General features: G+C 59.1%; 1 protein-coding gene across 3 annotated transcripts in view; it reads right to left on the reverse strand.

The window, feature by feature from the left end:
- The window catches only part of STK32C (serine/threonine kinase 32C), a 71,093-nt gene that overhangs the window by 27,431 nt on the left and 17,200 nt on the right, over positions 1-26,462 (reverse strand). For all 3 annotated transcript variants that reach the window (XR_015155460.1, XR_015155461.1, XM_086378225.1), the window contains exon 2: positions 6,153-6,208. Coding sequence is in view for 1 of the 3 variants with exons in the window: in XM_086378225.1 (XP_086234351.1) it covers positions 6,153-6,208 (56 nt within the window). In the remaining 2 variants the exon portion in view is untranslated. The remainder of the gene's footprint in view (positions 1-6,152; positions 6,209-26,462) is intronic.

Here is a 26,462-nt window from a genome sequence, read left to right on the forward strand (position 1 = left end):
AAAGGGCCAAGGACGCCCCCACCTGCACAGCAGCCCGTGGCCCCAGCCCGAGGATCACCGTGGTCTTGGAAGGTGCTCTGGGGGTGCCCCTCAACCGAGCCTGCCCTGATCCACGCGCTCAGGGGCTCCGAGCGCCCATCAGCAGGTCCTGCGGTAACCCTGCCAAGTGTGGCCTGGGGCTGGAGACCAGTTTCCTGGATGCAGAACAGACCTTGCCTACGGTGCTGGGGAGGCCCCGCTGCACAGACACAGACACAGACACACACACAGACACACACGTACACACACGCAGGTACACACACACAGAGATACACAGACACACACGTGTACACATACACAGGTACACACACAGAGAGACACACAGACACACACACGTACACACAGCAGGTACACACAGAGACACACAGACACACACATGTACACACAGATGCACACATGTACACACATGCAGGCACACAGACACACAGACACACATGTACACACACGCAGGTACACACACACATAGATACACAGACACACACATGTACACATACACAGGTACACACACAGAGAGACACACAGACACACACACGTACACACAGCAGGTACACACAGAGACACACAGACACACATGTACACACAGATGCACACATGTACACACACGCAGGCACACACAGACACACATGTACACACACGCAGGTACACACACACGTGTACACATACACAGGTACACACACAGAGAGACACACAGACACACACACGTACACACAGCAGGTACACACAGAGACACACAGACACACACATGTACACACAGATGCACACATGTACACACATGCAGGCACACACAGAGACACACAGACACACACATGTACACACAGAGACACACATGTACACACACAAGCACACACAGGTACAGACACACAGGTACACACATACATACATGTACACACAGCAACACACACAGACATGTACACATGTACACACATGCGCACACAGGCACGCACGTACACACACACACACATGTCACACACAGGCACACACACAGACACTCATAGAGATACACTCAGACACGTACACACATGTACACACAGGCACACACACAGACACATAGACACACATAGAGACACACACAGGTACACACATGTGCACAGGCACACACATGTACACACACAGACACACACATGTACACACAGATGCACACATGTACACACACGCAGGCACACAGACACACATGTACACACACGCAGGTACACACACACATAGATACACAGACACACACATGTACACATACACAGGTACACACACAGAGAGACACACAGACACACACACATACACACAGCAGGTACACACAGAGACACACAGATACACATGTACACACAGATGCACACATGTACACACACGCAGGCACACACAGAGACACACAGACACACATGTACACACACGCAGGTACACACACACACACACGTGTACACATTCACAGGTACACACACAGAGAGACACACAGACGCACACACGTACACACAGCAGGTACACACAGAGACACACAGACACACACATGTACACACAGAGACACACATGTACACACACAAGCACACACAGGTACAGACACACAGGTACACACATACATACATGTACACACAGCAACACACACAGACATGTACACATGTACACACATGCGCACACAGGCACGCACGTACACACAGACACACATGTCACACACAGGCACACACACAGACACTCATAGAGATACACTCAGACACGTACACACATGTACACACAGGCACACACCCATACACACAGAGGCAGACACAGACACACACACACACAGACACACACAGGCACACACACAGACACATAGACACACAGACACACATAGAGACACACACAGACAGGTACACACATGTGCACAGGCACACACATGTACACACACAGGCACACACAGAGACACACACACACACAGACACACAACACGGGCAGAGACACATTTGAAGGCTGGGCCATCACCAACACCCACAGAAAAACAGACCGATTTTTTCCAAGTCTTAATTATTCCACCTTAAATGATCTGCCTTGGAGTAAACTGCAGCCAGGTCATTCAATTGGACAGAAGTGGGGAGGCCCAGGCTTATGGGGGTAGCTTACGCCTGTCACACTTGAAAAGAAGCCTACTTCCTGGCAGCCACTGAGTACGGGCTCTGCTCTGGACAGCTGGAGCCTGGATGCAGCCTGAAGGCTGGACTGGGCCCTTCCAGGTTCCCCAACGGCCCCAGAAGGAGGCAGGGCCTGGCCTCGGGCAGGCAGACCCTTCCTCCCAGGCCCCTCCCCACGGGAGCCCCGTAAGTCCTGGGTCAGGGGCCCACGGCCAATGTGTGGAAAACAGGGCAGCCAGGAACCTCTGGGCTTGGAGTCCGGCCACATGTCAGGCTCACCTGGGCCGAGATAGGGAGACAGGTGTCCAGGCGGGGGACGCACAGACCGGCGGGGACTCCAGGGGACCAGAGCACAGAGGCCACAGCTCCTGAGTTGGGACCCAGGGCAGCTGGAGGGGTCAAGGAGGGGAAGCGGTCCATCCTCCAGGGAAGCGGAGCTGCCATGAGGCCCCAGGGGTCAGCGGCCACCCTGGAAAGCCCAGGGCTCTCCTTCAGGCCCCACTGGGCACCGTCCACATGCTGGGGTGGGCAGGGCAGCGGAGCTTCCTGACAGCTGTGCCCACGCCAGTTTAGGGCCCCAGGGTGGGGCGGGGGGCTCTCGATCCAGTGACAGGTAGGGGCTGGGGGCTTCTCAGAGCCAAGGACTGAATCCCAGTGGGCCCCCAGCTGGAAAGGTGAGGAGGGGCATGTTTAGAAGAAAGAAATCTGAGGGTGGCCTTGCTTTAGCCTGAGGGTGGGGTCCTTACGAGGACGAATCCAGGGTACTGGGGAGAGCTCACCTTGGTGGGGGGCAGGGGCTCCCCAGCAGAGGATGAGGGGCCCTTCCTCCATCACCCACAGGACTCCCCAGTCCTGAGGCTGGAGCTACCCTGGTGTTCGTGAGCTCAGCAGAGACAAAGCCACAGCCAATCCCACAGAAACAGGCCTCTGGGAGTTTGGTGTTTAATAAGCCAGACCCAGAAGCTGGGGCAGAGGTGGAGAAGACCCCACACGCCAGCCCCAGTGGAGGGGCGGGGAGCAGGAGGGGAGGTAGGGCTGGGGCATCCACACGCAGGCCAGCCCAATGGACATCTCTGCTTTTGGGGGGGACCAACCTTTGTAGACAAAAAAGTAATATGCTGATGGTTTACCATTCGTAACAACTACTTCTTTAACATGGCGGTTTCCCAAACACCTGCTCGAGGTGGCAGCTGGCTAAGCCCGGCCATGCTCGGACTCCCTGGGGCCCCCAGAGGCAGAGGTTTGACCCCCAGGGTCCCCCACAACTGCCTGGAGGTCACTTTGAACCAAGCCAGGGAGAGCGGGCCCGGGAGGGCAGAGACCATGAGCGGGCCCAGCCTCCCTGGGGGCCCGCCAGCCCCACCCATCCGCACCGAGGACACTCACTCGTCTGCTCACCCCCTCTCAGCTCTCTGGACCGAGGTGTCCCTTGCAGTCTGAGATTTCATGTACGGACACCAAGGTGGCCCACGCAGGCCCACAGCCCAGCTGCACTGCGGTGCTCACCCGACCCCCCGAGGCCCACTGCTGGCACGGCCGGGGGAGCCCCCACACCCAGCGCCACATGGGGGCCTGGAGCTGAACGGGAGGTGGCCAGTGGGCAGCTCCGCTCCCGCCCGGCCTCTCTGCTCTGAGGAAGGCCAGCTTCCTCGTGCAGCCGGGTGGCCAAGATGACCCGGAAGACCCAGCAACAGAGCCCTGTCCACCCCCATGCCAGCGCGGGCTGGGCTCTCACCACTCACGGCTTCCATTCTGCCTCGGAAAACAAGGCCCTCTATCCTGGGAGACGATTTCTCCGAGGACTTGGAGCTTGGGGGAGGACGGGGTTTGTTCACAGGGTGCGGAGGTTCAGTTGGACCGGATGCAGAGAGCCCGGGGGTGACGGGCTGACGGCCACAAGACAGAAGGGAGGCGCTTAATGCCACTGAGCTGGCACTTAAACACGGCTCGGCGGCACCTTTTATGTGACGGGTAACTTACTGTCGGAAAAGACTGGAAGCAAAACCAGACACGACGTCCAGTCTTGCCCTCAGGACTGGATACAGCGAGTTTGGATAATCCATCTCCAGGCACTCTCCCCTAAAGGTGGAGCCGCCATGAGGTGAACAGCCACCTCGCCGGGGACAGACAGGTCACACGACACGCCAGCCCCTGTGCCTGCATCCATCGGGGGTGTGGGGGTGCGTCGGGGCGGCTGCCCTTCACACCCGCTGGGTTGAAGGTGGCTCCCAGCAGTCTCTAAGGCCAGTCTTCACTGGGCGTCCGGGCACGCCTGAGCCCTAGCACACCCTCTGAAACAAGGCCACGCGCAAACAGCGGCACACGCGGCCCTGCCTGCACATGGAAGCAGACTCCAAGGCCTCACCCCCTCTGCTGGCGGGGACACCGCCCCCGCCACGGGAAGAAGCGGAGGGACCAGAGCCCACGTTCCACACACACCCTGGCACCTGGCCCCACGGCCCAGGGACCCCTGGAGGCCTGACTGGGGGCCCAATTAGGAAGCAGGAAGCTCCCCTAGAATTACACAGTGACTTGCATCTGAGATAAAAGCCTGGCAGGACCCCACGCTTCCTCTAGTTACCCCACGGCAGCCCCGTCTCTGAGCCCTCCTGTCACCCCATGCCAGCCCCGTCTCTGGACCCTCCTGTCTCTCCACTGCACACAGACCCATCTCTGGGACCCGGCTTTTCAAAGCCAAGACCTGGCTGGAGGAGCCAGAATCCTGGGGTCGGCGGAGACTGCGGGCAGAAGGGCAGCCCGCTGTGCTCGTGAGGCGGGAGGACCATCGCCGGGCAGGGGTGCAGAGGGCCCAGCCTGGGGGTGGGGGGTGAGGACGGCACAGCGCCAGGCCCACCAGCCTCACCAGCCTCACCTCCCCTGGTCAGTCTTTGCCCTGAGGGTCCCCAATCTCCTTCCCAGGCCTGCTTTGGGAACACCTGGTTGATCCCGAAGCCATCCCTCCCAAACCTGGTCTTGGCTGACGTCTTACCTTCCCCCTAGTGGAGGAGGCAGCTTCCTCTAGGCTCCGCCTCCCACACCCCCATTCTCCGATGGGAGAGGCCAGGTGGCAGAGACTGTCCCAGGTGCCATCAAAGTCTGACACACTCACCAACCAAGAACCTCATCTTTTGGATCAACCATCTCTGCACAACCGACGGAAGGCCAGGTCCACCAGCTGGGTCCCGGCCCCAGAGACAGTAGCAGTCCTCGCCGCGTAACGCACGGAGCACTCCAGGGCCTCTGTGCCGAGGGGCTCATTTCTCTGGCTTACGATCCCCCCAGCCCATAACCTGAGGCAGCACTGGGTGTGACGTGGGGCCGGGGGGTGGGCAAGGGCATCGCGGTGCTGGCACGAGCCTCCTGGGCTGAGACACGGAGCCCCAGCCTCGGAGCCAAAAAGCAACTGTCCTTTCAGAAGTGACTCATTTACAACAGGCCGGTCAGGCAGAGTCCCGGGAGCTAATTCTAACCTTTGCAGAGGCTTGTTCAGCCTCTTGGAGTTATAATTACCCCCGATCTCCGGGCAGGATAAGGCTGCAATCAGGAGCTTGGATCCGGCCACGAGAACGGGCTCGAGCGGCCAGTGTGGGGCAGGGCCGCGTGGCCGCCACCTGGGTCCTGCCCCTGCCCGCCTGGAGGGATGGCCCAGCACAGGCCTGGCCTCTGGGCTCCAGACACAGGGAGCCGGCCCCCACAGAGCGGCTTCTCAAGCACGTTCCTCCTGGGCTCAAGCCTCTCTGCTGCTGCTGTAGAACGGGGCTCATGTGAAGGGCAAGTGGCCTCAGGGTCTCAGCCCCAGAAGAGCCCAGGGATGTGCCATCTGCACCCCCAGCTCCCGGCCAAGCTACAGGAACCCAGAGACCTGGGCCAGGAGAGCCTAGTGGTGGCGGGCTCAGGGGCAGCCCACCCGAGGCCCCTAGCATCGCTGGCCTGCCCTGCGGGAAGCATACCCACACGCTCCACCAGACCCAGGCGGCTGGCCTCGCCCACACGCGTCCAGGCCGGCCCCGCCCTCAGCCTTACCTTGCCGAAGCTGCCCTTCCCGATGGCACGCAGGATCTGGAAGTGGTCCAGGTTCACTGCAGAGAGAGCAGAGGGGTGCCAGGTGAGGGGGTGGCAAGACCGGTGCCCACCAGGCCCCCACGCTGCAGGGAGCCCCCACACTGCAAGGAGACCCCCAACACTGCAGGGAGCCCCTGACACTCTGGGGATTCCCCCACAATTCAGGGAGCCCCCCAACACTGCAAGGCGCCCCTGCAGGCACCCAGCAGTCCACCTCACCCTAAGAGGGGTCAGGTCAGCCATGGTGCTGCGGGGGGGCCTGAGCCAAGGCAGAGAGGGGGCCCCGGGGCCAGGCAGCACCTGCTCCTGGGCGCACTGTAGGGGGAGGCCAGGCCACGCTGCCCACAGACGGGACATGATCAGAGCACACGGCGTCCAGAGCAGCCCCCAGCAAGAGGCACCGCAAACCCACAAAGACCCTCAGTCACCCCTCCCGCAGCCTCGGGGGCTGTGCCCCGCAGGTGTGTCCGGACCAGCTCGAGGAGAGCTTGCAAGGGCCCCGGGATGGTAACAGAGCTGCCCACTGTCTAAGAGAGACCCCTCAAGGCCTCACTTCCGTGGACTTTCTCCATGGAGTCTGACAGAGAGCCCCTAGCCCCAGGGAGAGTCCAGTGTTTGTAACTGTCACGGCCTCCTGAGACACACTCTCCTGTGCACAGGCCCGTCCACGAGAAGCCCTTCCAAGCCTGCAGGCCGGCACCGGCCAGACCCGGGAACACTGCACAGCTCTCACGCCCCGCGAGGCAGGCGCGGGAGACCTGGTCCTCACAGGGACAGTGTCCCTCAGCCATCTCGGGACTGCCCTCTGACCCGGGCGCCCGCGGGACCTCGGGATCTAAGGAGGTCCCCGTGGGCAGCGGGGGAGAGGGTGGGGCGTCGGGGCACGGGGCGGGGCACCGAGCAGCTGGGGAATGGGTCTGCGGGGCTCAAGGCCCAGCCCCCCACCCGCCTGCCCAGTCCGCTCCTGGATCCGGCCAGTTGCCGCCTGAATACCCCCGGCTCCTTCCTCACTCGCCTGTGTGCCCGTGGTCAGCACAGCTTGGTTGCTTCTGCACAGAGCAGAGGACGGGGCCGCGTCCGTGTCCACTGCAGGAACCACCGCCGAGTCTATGGAGCATGTCCACTGTGCACGGGCCAGGCCGCCCAGACAGGGGTCCGGGGCAGACAGTGGTGCCTCCCTCCCTGGGCGCTGCGTGCCCTGCTGCCCACGGCCTCAGCAGAGCCCCGAGCACGGGTGCCTCTGAGTCATGAGCTGGCAAGGTGCTCAGAAAACAAATCGTCGCTTTTAGAGAAAACCACGAATCCCGGACTTTCGTGTTTCCCGCAGAAGAAAATGGGAATGAAGCTGCATTAAGGAAGAAGCCAGAAGCACAGGGCAGCCCCGTGCCTGCCCGTAAGGGGGCTCCTCGCAGGGCTGAGTGGGTGGGTCGGCAGAGACGTCAGAGGCCCCGAGCACCGAGCCAGGCCGTGGGGCAGGCCGAGCGCTCCGGGAGCTGGCCTGGCCCCCCTGGCCTGTGGTCTGCACCAGGCAGTCAGTAGTGCCAGCCTGTGGTTTTGACACAGCTCTCCCTGCTTCCTGAGACACCAGCAGGATGGCTGCAGATCCCAGACCACAGACCGCGTGGCGGACGATGAGGACAGCTGCCCATTAGAAGTGGGGGAAGGGAGCCTGGGTGTGGCTGCCAGGCGTCTCAGGAGCGCTGGGTCTGAGTTCCGGGGCAGGCCCAGTGCCTGGCAGGCGCACACGGCGTCAGACCAGAAGCCACGAGCAGGGATTGTCCCTGAAGGTGGTCCAAGGTGGGGCTGGCCTGGACCCCTCCAGGTGAGCCTCAAGCCCACCCACTGACCAGGGTCACTCTGAGCTCCAGTGACCGGGGCTCCGGGGACCCATGGACCACGGCTCCACCCTGACACCCATACCTGGTCTGCCCCTGCCCACCCACAGGGCCACCACACAGGTGGCTCCCACCCATCCCCAGACCCTGCCTCACAGCCCCCTGAGAACCTGAGACCCAGAGGCTGCTTTGGGCCCCTCCCGCACCCAGGCTGGCTTTGGCAACACAGCAGCCTCTGGACCCACTCTGGGCAGGACGGCACGCCCCGTGAGCCCCCCACCCCTGCCCGGTGCCAGGGTGAGGCTTTCAGCCCACCTCTGGCTCTCCTTCGGGCCTTCGATGACAGCGGAACTAAGGAGACCCCTGCCAGGGACCTGTCACAATAGAGGGGGTGGGTCTGCGACAGCGAGGCTGCAATCCGGAGGATGCAGTGAGAGCCGCATCGCTCACACCAGGTCACGGAGGGCACCCTGAAAACGCAGGTCAAGTCCCCCAGCGCTGAACCAACCAGAGGAGGGGGTTGGGGCTGCCGGACCCCTGAGGCCAACAGAGGAACGTGTATGTGCACAGAGGCGGGGGTCCCAGGGCAGAGAGGAGGTGGGGCACACCGTGTCCACTTTCCTCCCGACTTTCCGGCCACTGCTGGGCAGGGCCCTGCGGCCCAGGGAGGCACTGAGGGCCCCGGTGCCAAGGAGCAGAGGAACAAGGCTCCAGGGGGAGGGGCGTCGCCGGGACGCTCAGCACACTTGTCCCTGCGTCCGACACCTCCCGGCTCACAGCGCCGTAAGAGGCCCCAGCAGTCCTGTCTGACCTTGACCCATCTCTGCCGGGAACCTGAGTCCTGCACGTGTCTGCTAGGGCCCGCAAGGACACCAGGGGGCCCCGCGGCCACACGGGCACAGACTCCTCTTGAGGTGGATAAATATTTTAAAACAAGGGTTTTGAGAACACTTATTCTTCAAGGAGGGCTTTCATGTGCTGAGCTGGCCATCGGAAGCACAGCGGCTGCTATGAAAATAGGCCATTTTGACCCAGCCAACTAAGCATAAGAGGAAGGAGGTTTTGATTCTGTTCCACAAGGGTCCTGGTGCCAACGGCTCCCAGCAGCACCCACGGCCTCGCAGGGACCCACAGCATCCTCTCCGCGGGCCCTGCTTGGGCCACCATCACCGCCTGAGCCCCGGGGTCATGGGCCACTTTCCTTATTACCGTCTCAGCACTAAAGCCCAGGGGCCCAGACAGAGCTCTGTTCCCCGCGGGGTCCTCAGCCACGTTCCCAGATGGGGTGTTTCTCGTCTGAGGTCTTCCCCAGGAGACCACCATCCCCAGGAAAACGCAAGGAGCTCCTTTCTGGAAGCGGGGTCGACGCTCCGACAACCCTGTGTCCAGGGAGACTTATTACTGTCCCTGTACCACCCGGACACAGGGGGCCTGGCCCTGTCGCCCTCAGCCTGCACCGTCGGTCCCGCTGGTGGCCAGGAGGGGAAGGCTTCGGGCAGACGAGGATAGGGAGGAGAGGGGCAGCGGCCCCCCCAAATACCCAGCGAAGCAGCAGAGAAAGTCAAAAGCTGCCTCTTGGGCAGGAACCACCAGACCTGAAGCAAGAAGGCCAGTAACGTCTGAACACTTTTTCCCCACAATAAAGCCATTAGCGCTTCGTGCACGCCTGGCCCAGCTTTCTTTTCCACACGAGAATGGGACGCCCTGGCACCGACCACTGTCAGGGTTCAGCACCCGGGTCAGCACCCACCCCCATGGGGCCGAGGCCCCTCCTGACAAGCCATGGATGGAGCACGCAGGGTTCCCTCAGATTCCAGGTGCAGACCGCACTGCTCCCACAGGCTGGGGCTTTTCTTAAAACAGACAAAGCTGCCTCCAGCGAGGAAAGCAAGGCAGAGTAAAAATAGACGGCTGAGTCGTGAGTCACCACCATGGCTACCAGCAAGGATGCGGGAGCCCGGGGGTGGACACTCCCCAAAGGCCTGGAGGGGCAGCCCGGCTCACGACCCCTGCCCCCGCGTCCTGCCTCCCGTGGTCCAAGACAGCGTAGCAGCTGCGTCCGGGGGGCAGGCCCGGAATCCAGGCCAGCCCACCTCCCCTGGGCACCTAGGCCCTCAGAGCATTCTTGGCCTCGAGAGAACCCACCCCAAAGCGGGGATCACGTGGGAAGGGTGGTCACAAACCACATGTCACGTGTCGTGGACATTCATGCCCAAGGTGACTGAGCTGACCCAGAAAACCCGTCAGAGAAAATCATCCAACGCTTCCGAGGCCCGCAGACCTGTGTGGCCACAGAGTGGTTCCCGTCTGGCCACACACCCGGGCCCAGGCCTACCCCACCGCCTGGGGTGCCCACCTTGCCTCCCAGGGCACCCGGCCAGCCTCCCGGGTCACCCACCCCGCCTCCTGGGACGCCCGGCCAGCTTCCCAGGACACACACTCTGCCTCCCGGGGCGCCCACCTTGCCTACCGGGGCGCCCACCCTGCCTGCCGGGGTGCCCGGCCAGCCTCCCAGGGTGCCCACCCCACCTCCTGGGGTGCCCAGCCAGCCCTCCTGTGATGGACACAGGCACACGCAGGGGCCTGGTCAGCAGACTGGCGCCTCACAGACATGCCGAGGCCCTGACCTGCTCATCACCGCTCGTCCACCCCGCTGAAGGTCTGCGGGGACCGAGACACAGGGGCCAGGAGCAGGCCGTCCGCGGGGCCCCACGGTCAACATCATGTTTACTTCTCAGAGCAACAGGGTGTGGGGCGGGCATTCCTGAGCATCTCTGAGGGACCCAGGACGAGAAGGATTCGGTTCTCCGCTGCCCGCCCCACTTAGCAGGAGGCCCTGTGACCAGGGGCTTCCTTGGGCCCTGAGGATGTTCGGAGACCCCTGGACGAGAAGGTGAAGGGCGAAGAACGGAATCGTGTGCGCTCTGGCCGGCACACCAGGTTCCCGAGAAGCGGGGAGGGCACCCTCAGGCCGCTCCTGGGCACCGGGCGACCGCCAAGCACTGCATGCACCGCCCACCAGAGGGGGAGGACCCGTCAGGCAGCCCCATCCCCTCCACTGTCCTGCCCCGGGAGGCACGGGCAGGCCCCTGGACGGGGGACAGGCCTCCTCTGAGCCCGAGCACCCCTCCCGCAGCCCCCGGGCCCTGGCTCTGCCCCTTGTCGGGGTGGGGGCCATCTTCCCGGCAACCCCCACACCAAGGCCAGCACATCCGTCCATCTGAGACACTCCTGCACCCAAGGGGCCGGCCCACCTGCACCCTCAGGCCCTTCTCCCGGAAGCCCCTGCAGGCCCCTCGGAGCACTCATTGCCCACTCTGGGCCTCAGTGTCCACCCATGGCCCCCAGCCCGTCTGGTGGGGGTGGGGCACCCAGAGCCCCGTGCCTTCCCCCACTGCGCCTCTCCCGCCAGCCTGGCGCCCAGCCGGAAGGCAGGGGCATGCCCTCACCCCGTCCCTCTGAGAGACAGACACGCTAGGATGTGGCAGCTGCCAGGAGGCAGAGTGCAGGCCTCTGGGGGCCCAGGTTCCGGAATAGTCTGCGCCTGGGGTCCGGGGGCGGGGGGCCGCATGGCTGGCTGGGGACCAGCAGGTGGCCGAGGCCACACTGCCCACCCAGGGCCTCGGGGACCCTTGCAGAGGCCCCCCTCTTTATCCTGGCTCCCATCCCATTCCAGAGTCTGAAGCGCGTTCCAGCGCCTGACAGCAGCGTCTCCAGAGCCCCGGAACTGTCATGAATTAGTGATTAAGCCGACAGTTGGATCGATACAGTGTCTCCACCGCTGGGCCCAGCTCCTCGGGGCCACAGGGAGGTCGCCTGGGGCGGACAGGCTCTCCACTTGTCGAGACTGGGCAGCTGTGCCACCCCCGGGCCACCCAGGGGGTCCTGCAGCCCAAGGCCCATCTCTGGCTGCCTCCATCAGCTGGGTTCACCTGGTGCCCGGTTCACCTGGGCACCTAGGACAGGACTCCGGGCCCCCTCACCAGCCATGAAAGCTGCCCAGGGCCCGAAGACCAGACGTGCAGACAGACGGGAGAGCACCAAGGCCCCGGGTTCTGGGAGGGGCGCCCTGGCTTAGCTGGGGGTGGGGGCAGGGGAGGGGAGGAGGAGCCCAAACAGAACCCCGAGCCCCAAGGCAGGTCTGCCCAGCACAGAACTCCAACCCTGTCCTGACACGACCCCGCCCCGCCTTCTGGGCACCCCGCCCTCCTCAGCACGGTGGGAGACCCCAGCACACGTGAGTGGATTCTGGGGAGTGTGCCTCCTGCGTGCTGAGGGCCAATTCTGGCAGTACAGCATTGGGTCCTCTAGGAAGAGAATCTGGGCCAGGGCGCAGACCGCTGGGAGAGGGTCAGAGCCAGGCACCATGGGAACAGGCAGCCCCCCAGGCCTGCATCCGCACCAGCCCAGCCCCGACCCCTGAGAGCGGGCCTGGCGGGACATGTGATTAGAGCAGGACCTGCACCCCGGGCGGCACGGCAGGCCCTGGGCTGCGTGCAGGGAGCCGGCCCCTGGACGGAAAAGGAGACGGTCCTGACGGCTGGGGACACGGGAAGGGCCTGGCAAGAGATTGAGGCCCGCACGTGGCGAGATGCCGGTCTCGGCTCAGGGGCTGGAAAACGCTCATCTGCCCACATCTTTCCATCTGCAGCCTCGGGCTCCCGGCCGAGGCCCTGCCGCCTTCCCCACGGAGGACAGGTGGACCGAGGGCTGGAACTGAAACGAGGGGCAGCGAGGCCCCAGGTGCCTCCGAGCAGCAGTGCCGGGAACACGGACACAGGCCTATGGCTCTGCCGCGGGGCTCACCGCCCAGCCTCTGTCCTCCAGGTCCACGTGCCAGAATGGGCTTCCTTCTTGGGGCCGAGGGATACTCCAGGGCATGGAGAGCCCACGGCCTATCTCTGCACCCGGGGGACACCAGGCTGCCTCCACGTCTCCTCGACGTGGACAAGGGCTGCAGGGTCCTCTCTGAGGCCTGCTCTCAGCCCTTTGGATGAACACTCGGAAGTGGAACTGCTGGATTGAACGGCGATTCAGTCTTTTTTAGGAACCGTTACACTGTCCCCCGGGCTTCCTGGGTGGCTCAGCGGTGAAGAATCTGCCTGCGATGCAGAAGGCACAGAAGATGCCACGGGATTGATCCCTGGATCAGGAAGATCCCCTGGAGGAGGGCATGGCAACCCACTCCAGTGTTCTTGCCTGGAGAATGCCATGGACAGAGGAGCCTGATGGGCTACAATCCAAGGGGTCACAAAGAGACGGACACGGACTGAGTGCGCGCGTGCACACACACACACACACACACACACACACCGTCCCCCACACCCTCACCAGCACTTACTCTTTTCTGGATTTTCGGAGCCGGGGCGCTCCAGGGGATCCGTGAGCAATCGAGTGCCCAGGGTGCCAGGGTGGGGGTGCCACAGGCTGCCTGCCCAGGAAGGTGTGTATGTGCACATGTGTGTGTCTGCATTGTGTTTGCATGCTTATACACACATGCGTGTGTGGTTGTGTGTGCAGAAACCCACCTGTGCCCTCAGCCACTCGAGCCCAGGTCCCCAAGGCCCCCATCCCAGGACCTCGGGCTGTGCCACTCATATCGCACTAAACTGCATCTCTGTGGGTGGGAGCCCAGCCTTACCCCACCTGGGTGCCTCCCCTGCAGCTCCCCAGATGCCCAGGCCAGCTGGTAGCACATGTGTTTCCCATCGGGGCTGGGATGTAACTGGCCTCCCGGGGGATGCACACAGGCCACTCCTCAGTGTGGGGGGTCAGGCCAGCTGGGAGCGCAGTCCTGCACATGCTCTCCGTCGGGGCAGGGATGTAACCGGCCTCCCGGAGGACACACATGGGCCGCCCCTCAGTGGGGGTGTCGGGCTCACACCTGCCTGACCAGATCCCTCAGCACCAGGCAGCCGGTTAACCGTCGTCCCCACCCCACAGAGGCCTCGGAAGTTGCCATGGTTCCGCTTCTGGACGAGGTCGGGGCGCACGGTCACAAGGCTCAGAGCCAGGCACATCACCACACTTTCGAGTCTGATTCAGGGAGGAAGTGTGGGCAGGCCCTGGTGCCAGGAGGAGAAGGTTGCAGGTCGTGGCGGGGGCCCCTGACGAAGAGGCCCCCCAGCCCACACACCAGCGGGCCCCCACGCGCTGAGCTGGAGAGAGACACCCTGAAGGCCCACCTGAGAGGGAACGGCCAGCCAGGCTCAGGACAATGCAGGGGACAGGGCAGCTTCCGGGCGGGCAGAAGCGCACCAAAAGCTGCAACTCATTCAGTTGAACACGGTAGAGTTTATGTGGAGTTCATCTCGGTTAACACATCGGTGTCATTGAACACGAGACTCGCGACGGCACAGGATCTGCGCAGGACAGGCCCGCGTTGCCTATTCAGGGCAATCGCCCTGGGGGGGTTGGGGCAGGACAGTCCTCAACCCCATTCTCTCTCGATGGAAGGATAAGCAAGTCACGTGTAGAGCTAGAGCAGCTTGTCCTGACATTAGACGATACAAAATTCATAAAAACCCCAGCCTCATCCATCAAGTCTGCATTTTATTTATATCCAGCCTCGTTTCAGAAAAGGATTGGAGGCAGTGACCCATTTCCTTGGCCCAGCACTGCCGCCCGGCAGACACGGGAGCCGACCCTCCAGCAGCCCAGGCCGGCCCCTCCTCGGTCCAGCTGTCTGGGGACTCAGCTCCCATCACAGGTGCCGGGCCTGGCCCATTGGACAGAAGTGGGGCTTCTGGGCACAGAGCAGGGGTGGGACAGAAGGCTGGGGAGTGGACAGTCCCCACACACTGGAGCCCAAGGCTGCAGCCAGGACGTTGGAACCGAGATGGGGGACGAGCTGGTCAATGCAATGTGCCCCACGCCTGGCCTGCCCATCTCTCAGGCCATCTGCTCCTCACCGAAGGCCTTTGAGGTCAGAGCCCCCCGTCTAGCCTGCCGCCGACTGAGCCAGGGCCACGTGGGCCTGCGGTCCCAGCTGGCTCTGCGTCCTCCCCAGGCCTGCTGGCCGTCCCGCGCTGACAGCTCACACCCTCAGCGTCCACTCGGTGATGACCGCTAACGTCCACCTCGCTGAGGCCCCCTCTTCTCCAGGGCCATGCTCTTCCTCAAACATTTTCAATCAGTGTGTCGAGTTCTTTGGATTCGGTGTCTGATGTCAGTTTGGAGAAAGCTGGCATCCTTCCCATACTCATACCCTTCCCTTATTTAGGGCCACATTTCTCCACACAAACGCTGCACAGCTGTCGGACGACGTATTTACAAGCTTTTCTGAGGCATAACTGACACACAGCAAATGAAACCCTGAGATGCAAGACTGATCACTGTGAACGCACATGTGCACACACCCGGGAACTGCACCACAGGCAGGAGCAGCTGGTCACAGGTCCCCGTCAGGGCAGCAAGGTCCACCTCCGAGGGGGAGTGTGCTTGCCATACATTTATCCCCAGCATTCAGAACATGTGAAGAGCTCCCACAGATCAACAAGAAAAAGATGACAACAACAGAAAACGAACGAAAGTCTTGAATAGGCACCTCATGAAAGAGGATGTCCTAACGCCCAGCCCAACCAACAGGAAACGGAGCTCCATGCTTTAGCCAGCAGGGATGCAGAAACAAACCGCGGTGGGGCTCCACCCACCCACCAGAGCCTGAAACTACAAGAGGCCGCCAAAACGGAGGCTGGCCAGGCTGTGCCCAGCACCGCTGGCGGCGCTGCGACTGCACAATACTCCAAAACCGTTGGTCAGTAGCTGGAAAAGTTGAGTGGATAAGATTCTACAGCCCCCAAACCAAAATCAATTGAGTTTTTTAAAAAAGAAACCAACACAACACTGTAAAGCAATTACCCTCCAATTAAAAATTTAAAAAATTAAATAAAAAGATCCTACGGCCCAGCCAATCGTCACCCAGAAACGCACACCTCTGTTCACCAATAGACATGCACAAGGAATCCAGAAGAGTCACAGACTGGAGAGTACCCAGATGCCCAACATCAGCAGAAAGGATCAACGACGCTGATCTTTTCGCACAAAGAGTTCCAGACAGAAGGGAAAGAACGGACTGCGGCAGCAGCCAGCACCTCAGCCGGGCCTCACAGGGGCGCCTGCTGAGAGAAAGCAGCCAGACACGGGCGAGCACGAGCTTTACAGGAGCTTCTCCTTTGTCTTTTAATTTATCTATTTTTAGTCGTAGGATAATTGTTTTACAATATTGTGTTGGCTCCTGCCATACATAAGCGTGAATCAGCCATAGGTATACATATGTCCCCTCCCTCTTGAACCTCCCTCCCACCTTTTCTGTTTTAGAAAAATACGTATGTTCCAGTTACTAGATGCAGAATCTACAAATGTCTATTGTGTTCACCGTAATTGTGATCTTTGATTCCCTTGCCAACTTGTGTCTCCTTGACCTAAAAATGATAGAAATATCCTGAAATCTCCCACTGCAACGTTGGGCTTATTGATTCTTCTCAGCAGGTCCTTCATATATTTGGGGGCTACTTTGTCAAGGACACACAAGTTTAAAAGCAAAATACATCAGATGTTTAGGAGGCAGCTGATGGATGCAAGAGGGAAATTCATAGCTCTAAGTGCATGTGTGGTAAGTCACTTAGTCGTGTCCAACTCTGCAATCCCATGGACGGCAGCCCACCAGGATCCTCGGTCCATGGGATTCTCCAGGCAAGAACACTGGAATGGGTTGCCATTTACTCCTCCAGGAGAAGCTCTAAGTTCTTAAATCAGAAAACAGGGCATCTGTGACTGATTCATGTTGATGTATGGCAGAAACCAATGCAATACTGAAAAGCAATTATCCTTCAATCAAAAATAAATAAATTTAAAACAAAACAAGAAGACAACAAAAGAAGAAGAAAGGATATAAAATAAAGGGAAAAACTAGTAAAGAATGGAGATGAGTTAAATAGAGACAAACAATTCAGGAACTGCAACAGAGCCAAGAGCTGCTGGAGATGAGTTAAATGGAGACAAACAATTCAGGAACTGCGACAAAGCCAAGAGCTGCTTTTAGAAGGTTCATAAACCCATGAAACCTCTGGAAGAGTAAATCTTTTAAAAAGAGAGAAAACACAAATATTAAAGATTTTAGAAAGAGGATGTTATTATAGATCCTACAGGCATTTAAAAGATAGTATACAAAGATCATGAACAACTTTATGTCATCAAATTACACCATGTAGATGAAATGAGAAAATTTCTTGAAATACATAATTTACCAGACTAACACAAAAATAAACACAATCTGAACAGCCTTATATCTGTTTTTTAAAATAATACATTCACAGTTGAAAATCATCATGTGAAAAGAAGAACTCCAGCCCAGTGACTTTAGCAGTGAAGTCCACCAAATTCTTAGGAAAGAAATAACATCCACAATCTTACACAACCTAATTCAGAAAACAGAGAAAATGAGCACTTCTTAACTCTTTCCATGAGACCAGTATTTTTCTGATATCAAAACCTGATAAAGACATTACAAGAAAAAAAAATTAAAGACCAATATTCTTCATGAGCATAGATATAAAATTCCTTAATAAAACAACAGCAAGTTAGCAGCAATATAGAAAAACAGAAGCTATCACGACTGAGGTTTACGCCAGGAATGCAAGGTTGGTTTGACTTTGAAAATCCATTGCTTTGAGTCACACTGCCCTAAGAGAATAGAGAAGGAAACACGATCCCTCCGCAGACGCAGAAAATGCAGTTTCCTGTGAGTCAGTCATGGCTCAGTAAAGCTGTTAACATGCCTCATACAACAGCATTTGACACAGTCTACAGCCAGTCCTGATGAAGACACTCAGCAAGCTAGAACAGAGCAGAACTTCTCCACTGAGAGGACATCTGCAAAAGGTCAGCAGCTGAACCGCACAGAATGGCGACAAAGGGAACACCTTCCCCAGCTGGGGAGCAAGGCAAGGCTGGCCATTCCCCACTTCTCTCAAAACGGCCCTGCCCCAGCCAGCAACATGAGGAGTTTAAGGGAAATTGGAAAGGAAGAAGTCAAGGTGTGTTGATTCACAGGTGACATAGCTGTCTACCGAACAAGTCTTAGGGAATCTACAAACCCCTTCTAGGGCTATAACAGTAAGTGAATTAAAAGAGGCCACAGGTGCAAGGTCTACAAAAATGTATTAGATCCCTAACACATAGTAACGAACCACTGAGATCTTTTTAAATTGCACTAACAATAGCAGCAAAAGCATCAAATACACAGAAATATATCTGAAGAAAAATGTGCAGCACTCACACATACAACGCAATGAATCACTGTTGAGAGGAATTACAGGAGCTAAATCAGCGGACGGGGGCCCTTTGCCCCAGGGTGGGAGCGGTGAACAGTGTGAAGGGATCCCTGCTCCCCAGGTTTACCCGTAGAATCAGTGCAATTTCAGTCCAAACCCTAGCAGGCTTTTAAAATAGAAACTAGTAGGCAAGTACTGAGATTTATCTGGAAATATAAATAATCTAGCAAAGCCAATATAGTTCGTTAAAAAAACAGCACGTTTAGAGGACTCACTGGATCTGGTTTGAAGACTGTGGAGCTCGTGTGAGGACAGACGGACAGGCTGCTCAGAAACAGCTGGCACCACCCATGCCAACCGGCCTTTGACCAAAGCGCTAATGCAGGCCTAGGCGCAACATCTGCCTTTCAGCAAAGGGACCCAGAGCCGCCAAACCACCATCAGGAAAAACACGGACTTTAATGTGCCTTGTGAAACGCCCCCAAATAATTCTAGATGGACTCCAGACGTAGATACAAATGTTCCAAGTACAAAACTTCTAGGAAAAAATATAGGGTAATATTTTTGCAACCTAAAGACAGGCAAAGATTTCTTAGATGTAATGCCCAAAACACCAACCATGAAAGAAAAAAAATGGATAACTTTGGCTTCGTTGAGATTTAAAATGTGTGCTCTTTAAAAGCCACCACGAGGCAAATGAAAAGTCAAACCTAGGAGATGTATTTGCAACACGTTTCCAGCCAAGGATGTGTAACCAGATTATATAAAGAACACTAGGAGACCACTAATAAAATGGCAAACACACAACTTAAAAGGAGGCGAAGACGTGGACAGATGTCCGCGTCCACGTCCTCCTCACAGAGGGGCGCGTACAAAAGTTCAACGAGCCAGGAAAGGACGCGCAACGTTGTTGGACACCAGGCGCTGTAAACTACCCCCAACAGGACAGCACCACCTCCCACCGGGACAGCCAGTACGCACCGACATGGCAGGGGCCACCCGGACGTGGACAGCCAACCCCACACGCTCTGCTGGGAACGGAGCCCCGTGGGTCGTGTGGAAAACTCCCCACACGTCCTCACCAGGTAAAATGTGCGCTGGCTGAGCCACCACGCGATCCCGTTCCTCGATATCTGCCCAAAAGAAACCAAGCAGATGTCTGCACGGGGACGCTCTCTGCAACCTCATTCCTAACAGCCGCATCCTGGAAACGATCCAAGAGCCCACGTGCAGAAGACTGGATAAGGAAATCGAGCTATATCCGTACAATATAGAACAGCACTCAGCAATTTTCTTTTAAAAAAAGAACAAACTACCCATACAGAACAAGATGGATGAGTCCCTCAAATCCCACACTGAATGGAAGGAGCCAGATTCAGAAGCGCACGTCGGGTATGACTCTGATTATGTAAGTTCAAGGGCAGGCAAAACTAATCTGTCGTGACAGAAGGAGCACCCGCGTGTGCCTCGGGGGTGGCGGGGGCCGCCTGGAGCAGAGCGGGGGTTGAGGGGAAAGGCCTCCGAACAGTGCAAAGGCTGAATCTGGACGGGGAGTGGTGGGTCTTGGTGACTCGGACTCAAAACCCATCGGCTGTGCCCTTCGGCTCTGCGCGTTTTCCTGTAATTAGAGCTCAGTGAAAACATACGAATACATATTATGAATATTTTGTAGAGGGGAGTTTTAGGTACCCAACCTACTATATTGTAGGAAAGAGTCCTTCACAGTCAGAGAACAGGAGACGGGATCAGAGAGGCTGAGTGACTCGCCCACGGTCACAGGGCACTAAGCAGGACAGGTCAGAGCCCAAGCCTCAGGACGAGGGGCTGGTCCACCGTGGGGCTGGGGGGGTGGCCCTGGGGGACAGGGGTACTGGGGGGAGCTCAGCCGGCAGGAAGGGGCTCCCGGAGCACAGACACCATGGGAGCTCACGTCACATGAGCAGCCAGCCCGGGTCCCTGGGGGTGGGGAGGGGAGCCGGGGGCACAAGCCAAGAGCAGCTGCAGTTGCTATGTCTGCCACTCACCGATGCGCCGTGGCAGAGGGCAGCCAGGGCAGGGGCTGGCGAATGCCCCCCATGCCTACTGCCTTGGGATCATCTCAGCTGGACGTCTGGCCCATGTGGGGGTAGGTTCGTTCTGAGACCGTTCCGTCAAGGCGACCAGGGTGACCCCAAAGCGCAGCGCTCAGCCTCTGCACCTGCCCCGCCCCCCAGGGCAGACCCTCCGCCCTCCCCACCCACGCCTTCCCGGAGCCTGTGCCCCAGAAGGTCACACAGTTGGGACCTTCCAGCCCAGCCCCAGGCTTCCTGACGCCCTTCCCCCACTGAGGCTTCTCTGGCTAGTGACACGCGTGTCTGGGCTCCGTTTGGACAGAGTGAGCCAGCTGGATCAGGGGCTCAACCCCACTTTAGGAGCAGCGTGCTGGGGACAGGGACTGGTGTCCTTTTGGGGGTCCCTCGAAACCTGAACAAAATGGGAGAACTTGGCACACGCATAACTCACTTTTATTCTGGAGCCCCGTGATGCACTCAGATCACACCTGTGTGTGCGTGCCCGTGGCTGCAGCTCCCCACATGTGTATCCCTGTGCGAAGACGTGCACTCAGGTGTGTGCCTGTGTGTATGTGTCAGTGGGTGCATGAGCCCGAGTGTGTGTGGTGAGTGTGCACGAGTATGTGTGCCTGCGTGCCCATGTGTAGTGAGTGTGCATGAGCACATGTGCACCCGCGTGCCCGTGTGATGAATGTGAATGAGCATGTGTGTGCCCGTGTGTGTGGTGAGTGTGCATGAGCAAGCGCATGCATGTGTGCCCGTGTGTGTGCGTGAGCTCGTGTGCACCCGTGTGCCCATGTGTAGTGTGCATGAGCACGTGTGCACCCGCGTGCCCGTGTGTGGTGAGTGTGCATGAGCACACGTGTGCATGTGTGCCCATGTGTGAGTGTGCACGAGCATGTGTGCACCCACGTGCCCGTGTGTGGTGAGTGTGCATGAGCATGTGTGTGCCCATGTGTGTGTGTGGTGTGCATGAGCACACGTGTGCGTGTGTGCCCGTGTGTGTGTGTGCATGAGCACGTGTGCGCCTGTGTGCACATGTGTGCCCGCGTGTGTCTGGTGAGTGTACATGCACAGTGGCTGGATGGAGCGCCAGCCCCAGGGCTGACAGCCACGTCCTGCCTGGAACTGCTTCACTGGGATCCCGCAGGGGCTGAGCTGTGGGAAGACCCCGCTGAGCCCCGGGGCGGGAGTGTGGGGAGAAGCCTGTGGAGGTGAGCATGGGGCCTCGCAGCCATTTATCACCGCCTGCCCCGCTGAGAGCCGCGCCCGCCCCCGCCTCCTGCCTGCCTGCTGGGCCCCTGGCTGGCTGATGGACTGGCTCATCCCCAGAGGCTCAGAGGCCACTCCTGGAGCTGACAGCCGTGCGTCTGGCTCTGGCTCCCGAGTGTCGGCTCACAGATCAGAGCTGCCAGCCTCGGGGCTGCCCATCCACCTGGGAGCACCTGGCCTCGCCAAACGGGGGGAGGGGCACTCACCATCAGTTAACAGTATCCCACGGGTCACCTGACCCTTACCGAGAATCAGTTCGAACAGCTCTCAAACACACTGGTGTGGTCTGGTGGTGCTTTTCTGGGTCCGATCCCTGGGTCGGGAAGATCCCCTGGAGAAGGGAATGGCTGCCCACTCCAGTATCCTGGCCTGGAGAATTCCAGGGACTGTATGGTCCATGGGGTCGCAAAGAGCTGGACACAACTGAGCGACTTCCACTTTCACTTTCTGTGTTCATTAAAGGGCCTCACCCAGAGGGCAGCCTCCCATCAGCAGAGGAAGCGGTTTGCCCCCGAGCTTCTGGTGGATCCAGGTTGGGGCGACAGTGGTACCCCTGACGGGACTCAGTGAGAAGCCTCCTCTGCAGCACCAGCCGGGCCCTCTGCCCCGAAGGGCAGCTTGTGAGTGAGCGAGCAAGTGTGCGAGAGAGTCAACGAGTGAGGCAGTGAGTGAGAGAGTGAGTGACAAGTGAGGGAGTGAAACACGAACCTCAAGCTGCCGCCCCCCCACCCCGGCCAGCAGGGCTCTTCCCTCCCAGGTGGATTCCCTGACCAGCCACTGGGCTTCGGGGACTTATTTAAGATCTGTGGGATTCTGGGGCCACAAAGGGGATCCCACCGTTTGTAAGATGAAGCATTTAGGCTGGAGTCCAGGAGCAGGTTGCACGGGTCTGCAACCCCGAGGGGCCTTCGCATAGGATGGGGCAGGAGTGGTCAGGGCACTCAGGCAGAGCAGAGCAGAGCTCCCCAGGCCCCCGGAGCAGGGCAGACGCAGGAAGCGGCTTCTGCCTGTGGGTTAAGACCCCACGGGCCCAGAGCTGGGTCCCCCAAGACAGTTGGTCCATGGCTGAGTGTGGTCACCTGGGGATGTGACGATGACCAGGCTGGGACTCAATGGCAGGATGCCCCTAGGGGCAGGGGGCCTGGTGCGCCAGGCGGGGGCCCTGCATGCCTGGGGCCAGCTGATAGCCCGGGGCAGGCTCACCTCACCGGGCAGCTGGCGTCTCAGTCAAGCGCCGGTCCCATGCTGCGTTTGGATAAATAGAAGCCACGCAGCATTGTTCGGGAAAGTTGCTATTTTAAATTCCACCTCACACTAAGTGCACGGTTTTATTTCAGTCCTTTTCTTAAAAAGAGATTTGCATACGCTCTGGATGGAAGCGGATATTTAAGATGAATAATCTGCACGGCTGCTTATTTTACAGACGAAAGGTGGCAAAGCATTTACCAGCCTGTGGGGCCACCCGAGGGACACTCACCCGAGGCAGGGGACCTTGTGGGGCCTGGCTATGAAGTGTCCCCTGCCCCTCGCCCAAATGAGCCCCCCCAGGCCTCGGGCCCCATCCCCGGCCTGCCAGCACGGGCCTGTCTGCAAAATAAACCTGGGCAAATGCAGCCCAAGTGCTGGGCCAGGCAGGAAGGCTGGCAGACACCCCGGGGCAGAGCCTGGTGGGCACACGGGTCCTCCAGCTCCAGGGCCACTGCTGGCCAGGCCCGGGGCTGAGTCTCCTGCCCTGCCCTCCTCCAAGGGCATCCCAGCTGAGGAGCGGCAGCTGCAGCGGGGGGAGGCAAACCAGAGGGGACCCTGGAGGTCAGTCAGTCCCGGCCCCAGCCCTGAGGACACATGCAGAGTCCCGACGGGGGGTCACGGCTCCTGGGACCAAGGACGGCAGGACCGTTCACGCCTTGAAGCCTTCCGGGGGCACCGAGGGGGCCCAGCCCAGTGGACGTTGTCCTGGGTGCGGCCCCATGCCTGCCCAGCAGCCTTCGAGGGGCAGGGAGGTTCAGGCCTGCATGCCCACCATGCAGGGCCAGCCCCCACGAAGCCCACGGGGAAGGGGGCAAGTGTTGGGCCATGAGCAGTCCACCCCCTGGGGCTGGTCACTGCCTGCCATGGTCTTGGAGCGTCTAGACTGCGTGCCAGGAGAAAGCAATGCAAAGCAGCCGCTTGGTCGGGACCTGAGCACGGGGGCGCCGACGGCCTGGGCGCCCCCAGAAGCAGCCAAGTCTGGACTCCTTGCACTCTCGGCTCCTGGGCCCACGTCCCCAACAACGTTACGTCCTGGCCACTGCACACTCGGTGCCCATGTGGCCACACGTGCCTCACCACACCCAGGACTCTAGGTCAGATGGACCTCCTGTGCCTTCTCCGGGGTCAGAACACCCTCCGACCACCCCTCCCCGTACAGACACGTCAGCCCCCAACCAGAATCTCCTGGGTCCTGTTTGGTCCCTGCCTTCCTGCCCCACAGCTCTGCGAGAAGCAAAGATGCTCTAACTCTGGTGGGGAGAGGGGAGCCGACAGGGAACTCCAGGCCCTGGTCCCCCCGGGGCTGTGGCCTCTCTGCGGATGGGCGTCAGTGAAGACAGAGCCAAGGGCACAGCAGGGACTCGTGAGGAGCCGACCGGAGCGGACATAGCAGCCCACCCCAGGCCTCATCCCGTCTCACCCAGACCTTCACCCCAGGTTCTGCAAACCAGGTTTTCGGTCACCAACTTCTCCAGCGCACAGAAAATTAGAAGGTGGATGTGCAATTAGAGAACAGCATAAATTCAGCAGCAAAATACGTTCAGGAAAGATGCAGGAAGGTGATTTTTATACAGTCACGAGACACCCGGAGCTGAGGGGGTTGGGATTGGCTTCGGTGCCCAGGGTCCTGCAGACGTGCGCCTCCCCCGCCCGCCCAGCCCGGGGTGGGGTCAGCGCCCTCCCCTGAGCTGCTGCCCAGGAGTTGAAATGGGATCTGGTGCGCCGTCTAAGAATCACAGGAAGACACACGCCACACATACAAGGACACACAGGTCTGCTCCAGGGCTGGCTTCCCGGGTGACCGGCGTGGTTCAGGAGCCCCCACGGCACGGAGCAGCTGCCCCCGGGTCCCGGGCCACAGCCACGCTGCGAACACCCACGCCGCCAGCCCCCTCCCACCTTCCCAGCTCAAGAGGCTGGATTATCATCCTGGAAAAGGGGTGGGTCTATTTTTGGCTAAACTGGATAGAATTAAGGAAAGATATTATTTTGAGATGGAACATGAGACTTCTGTTCTCTTTTATGCTCCAAAAATAAGAGTCAGAGAAGGGAGCTGAGCTGGGAGTCCACATCCTCGGGGGCGCTCAGGTCTGTGGTTTCCAGGACGAGAACCCACCTCGCTCCCAGAGGCAGGCACGGCGACCGCCACAGAGCTGGAGGCCAGCTCCACGCCATGCCCAGGCAGGGAGGCAGCAGGCTGGGGGTGCTGGGCAGCTCCCAGGCCTCTAACCTACAGGAAGGCGGGCAGCCTGCCTCTCCTGCGACCCTGCGGGTGTCATCGTGTGAGGAGACCGCAGGCCTGTAGAGTGGCCTCCGCTGGATGGAGGGCTGAGAACCTGGGTTACCTGCTGGCCTGCGGCCCTCAGACTCTGACGCGTGCGCACACACACACACACACACGCACACAGTAAACCCATGGAAGGGTTCTAGGACAAAGTGGGTGAGTTTGTTCATAATTCTGGAGCAAGAGAGGTCTTTCCAAAAAGGAAGCAAACCCCAGAAGCCACAGAGCAAAGACTTGTCAGATGGACAAATTTAATCATATAGAAATCAGGAAACTTGTGTATAGAGAAAAAACACGAATTTTTAAAAAATCAAGATACTACAAAATCAGGAAAGGTATTTGTGATCAATATGACCAAACCAGGATTAATTTCCTTAAACAAACTGGTGCAAGTGATTGAGTCAACCAGAGAACGTAGAGGCCCCGATGGGAAGGCACCACCCGGACACACGGGCGCACCCCCAGTGCCCATCATCACAACGCCCCCCACGTTCCAGGGAGACACGCTGGACCTGCACCCAAGGCTGGGACTGTGGTGAGGCTAGTTCACCCTGAGCCTTACAGGGGGCCCTGTGAGCACCCAGCTCTTCCAGGGTCAGGAGCACTCGCTGCTGCTGTGACGTCCACACGGACGAACTCGCGGAACTGCATCTCCACCTGCAAAACTGGGTCAACCCCAGACCACCCAGCTGTCCAGGAGGGGCGCTGGGGACACCCCTCGGACACCACGGGAAGGCAGGGTGTGGTGGAGACGGTAAAACCAGACGGACACCATCAAGCTTCAGGAGAAGCACCGAATGAGTGCCCTGCACGTGCTGATCGGTTCACGTGAACCAGAACCTCCACGCCGGCAGCCCACGCGTAGAGCCCCTCACGCAAGTCTGACGCAGGCCCTCACGCTCCACCTTCTGTCCTCGGGCAATTTTAACGTCTGACCCTCCCACATGAATTATTTTTTTATGTCAATAAAAAAATGGACATGAAAGTCTGGGTTATTTTCTGCTTACACTTCTCTGTTTATTTTTTAAGTGCCTTTTAAATGAGATATAAAAGTCGCCCCACTGTCCCTACTCATCTCACCAGACACCCTACCATCTGCCAGCTCACATCTTCAGGGGCCTGGACCCGTGATCTTGATGCTCAAGGTGAATGGCTTTTTTTTTTTTTTTTTTTAAGAATAAAATGGTCTCACGCAGCCCAGGAATATGCTCCTGGGCACCGGTCTGGAAAGCACTGGAAACACCATCTTAGGAAATCAAAATCTTCCTCTGAGAAGATGACTCCCAGGACAGCATGACCTCTCCGGC

The sequence above is a fragment of the Bos grunniens genome, chromosome 26, assembly GCF_055505025.1.
Source record: "Bos grunniens cultivar Pamir isolate PY7600 chromosome 26, Bosgru_T2T1.0, whole genome shotgun sequence".
Taxonomy (NCBI): Eukaryota; Metazoa; Chordata; class Mammalia; order Artiodactyla; family Bovidae; genus Bos; species Bos grunniens.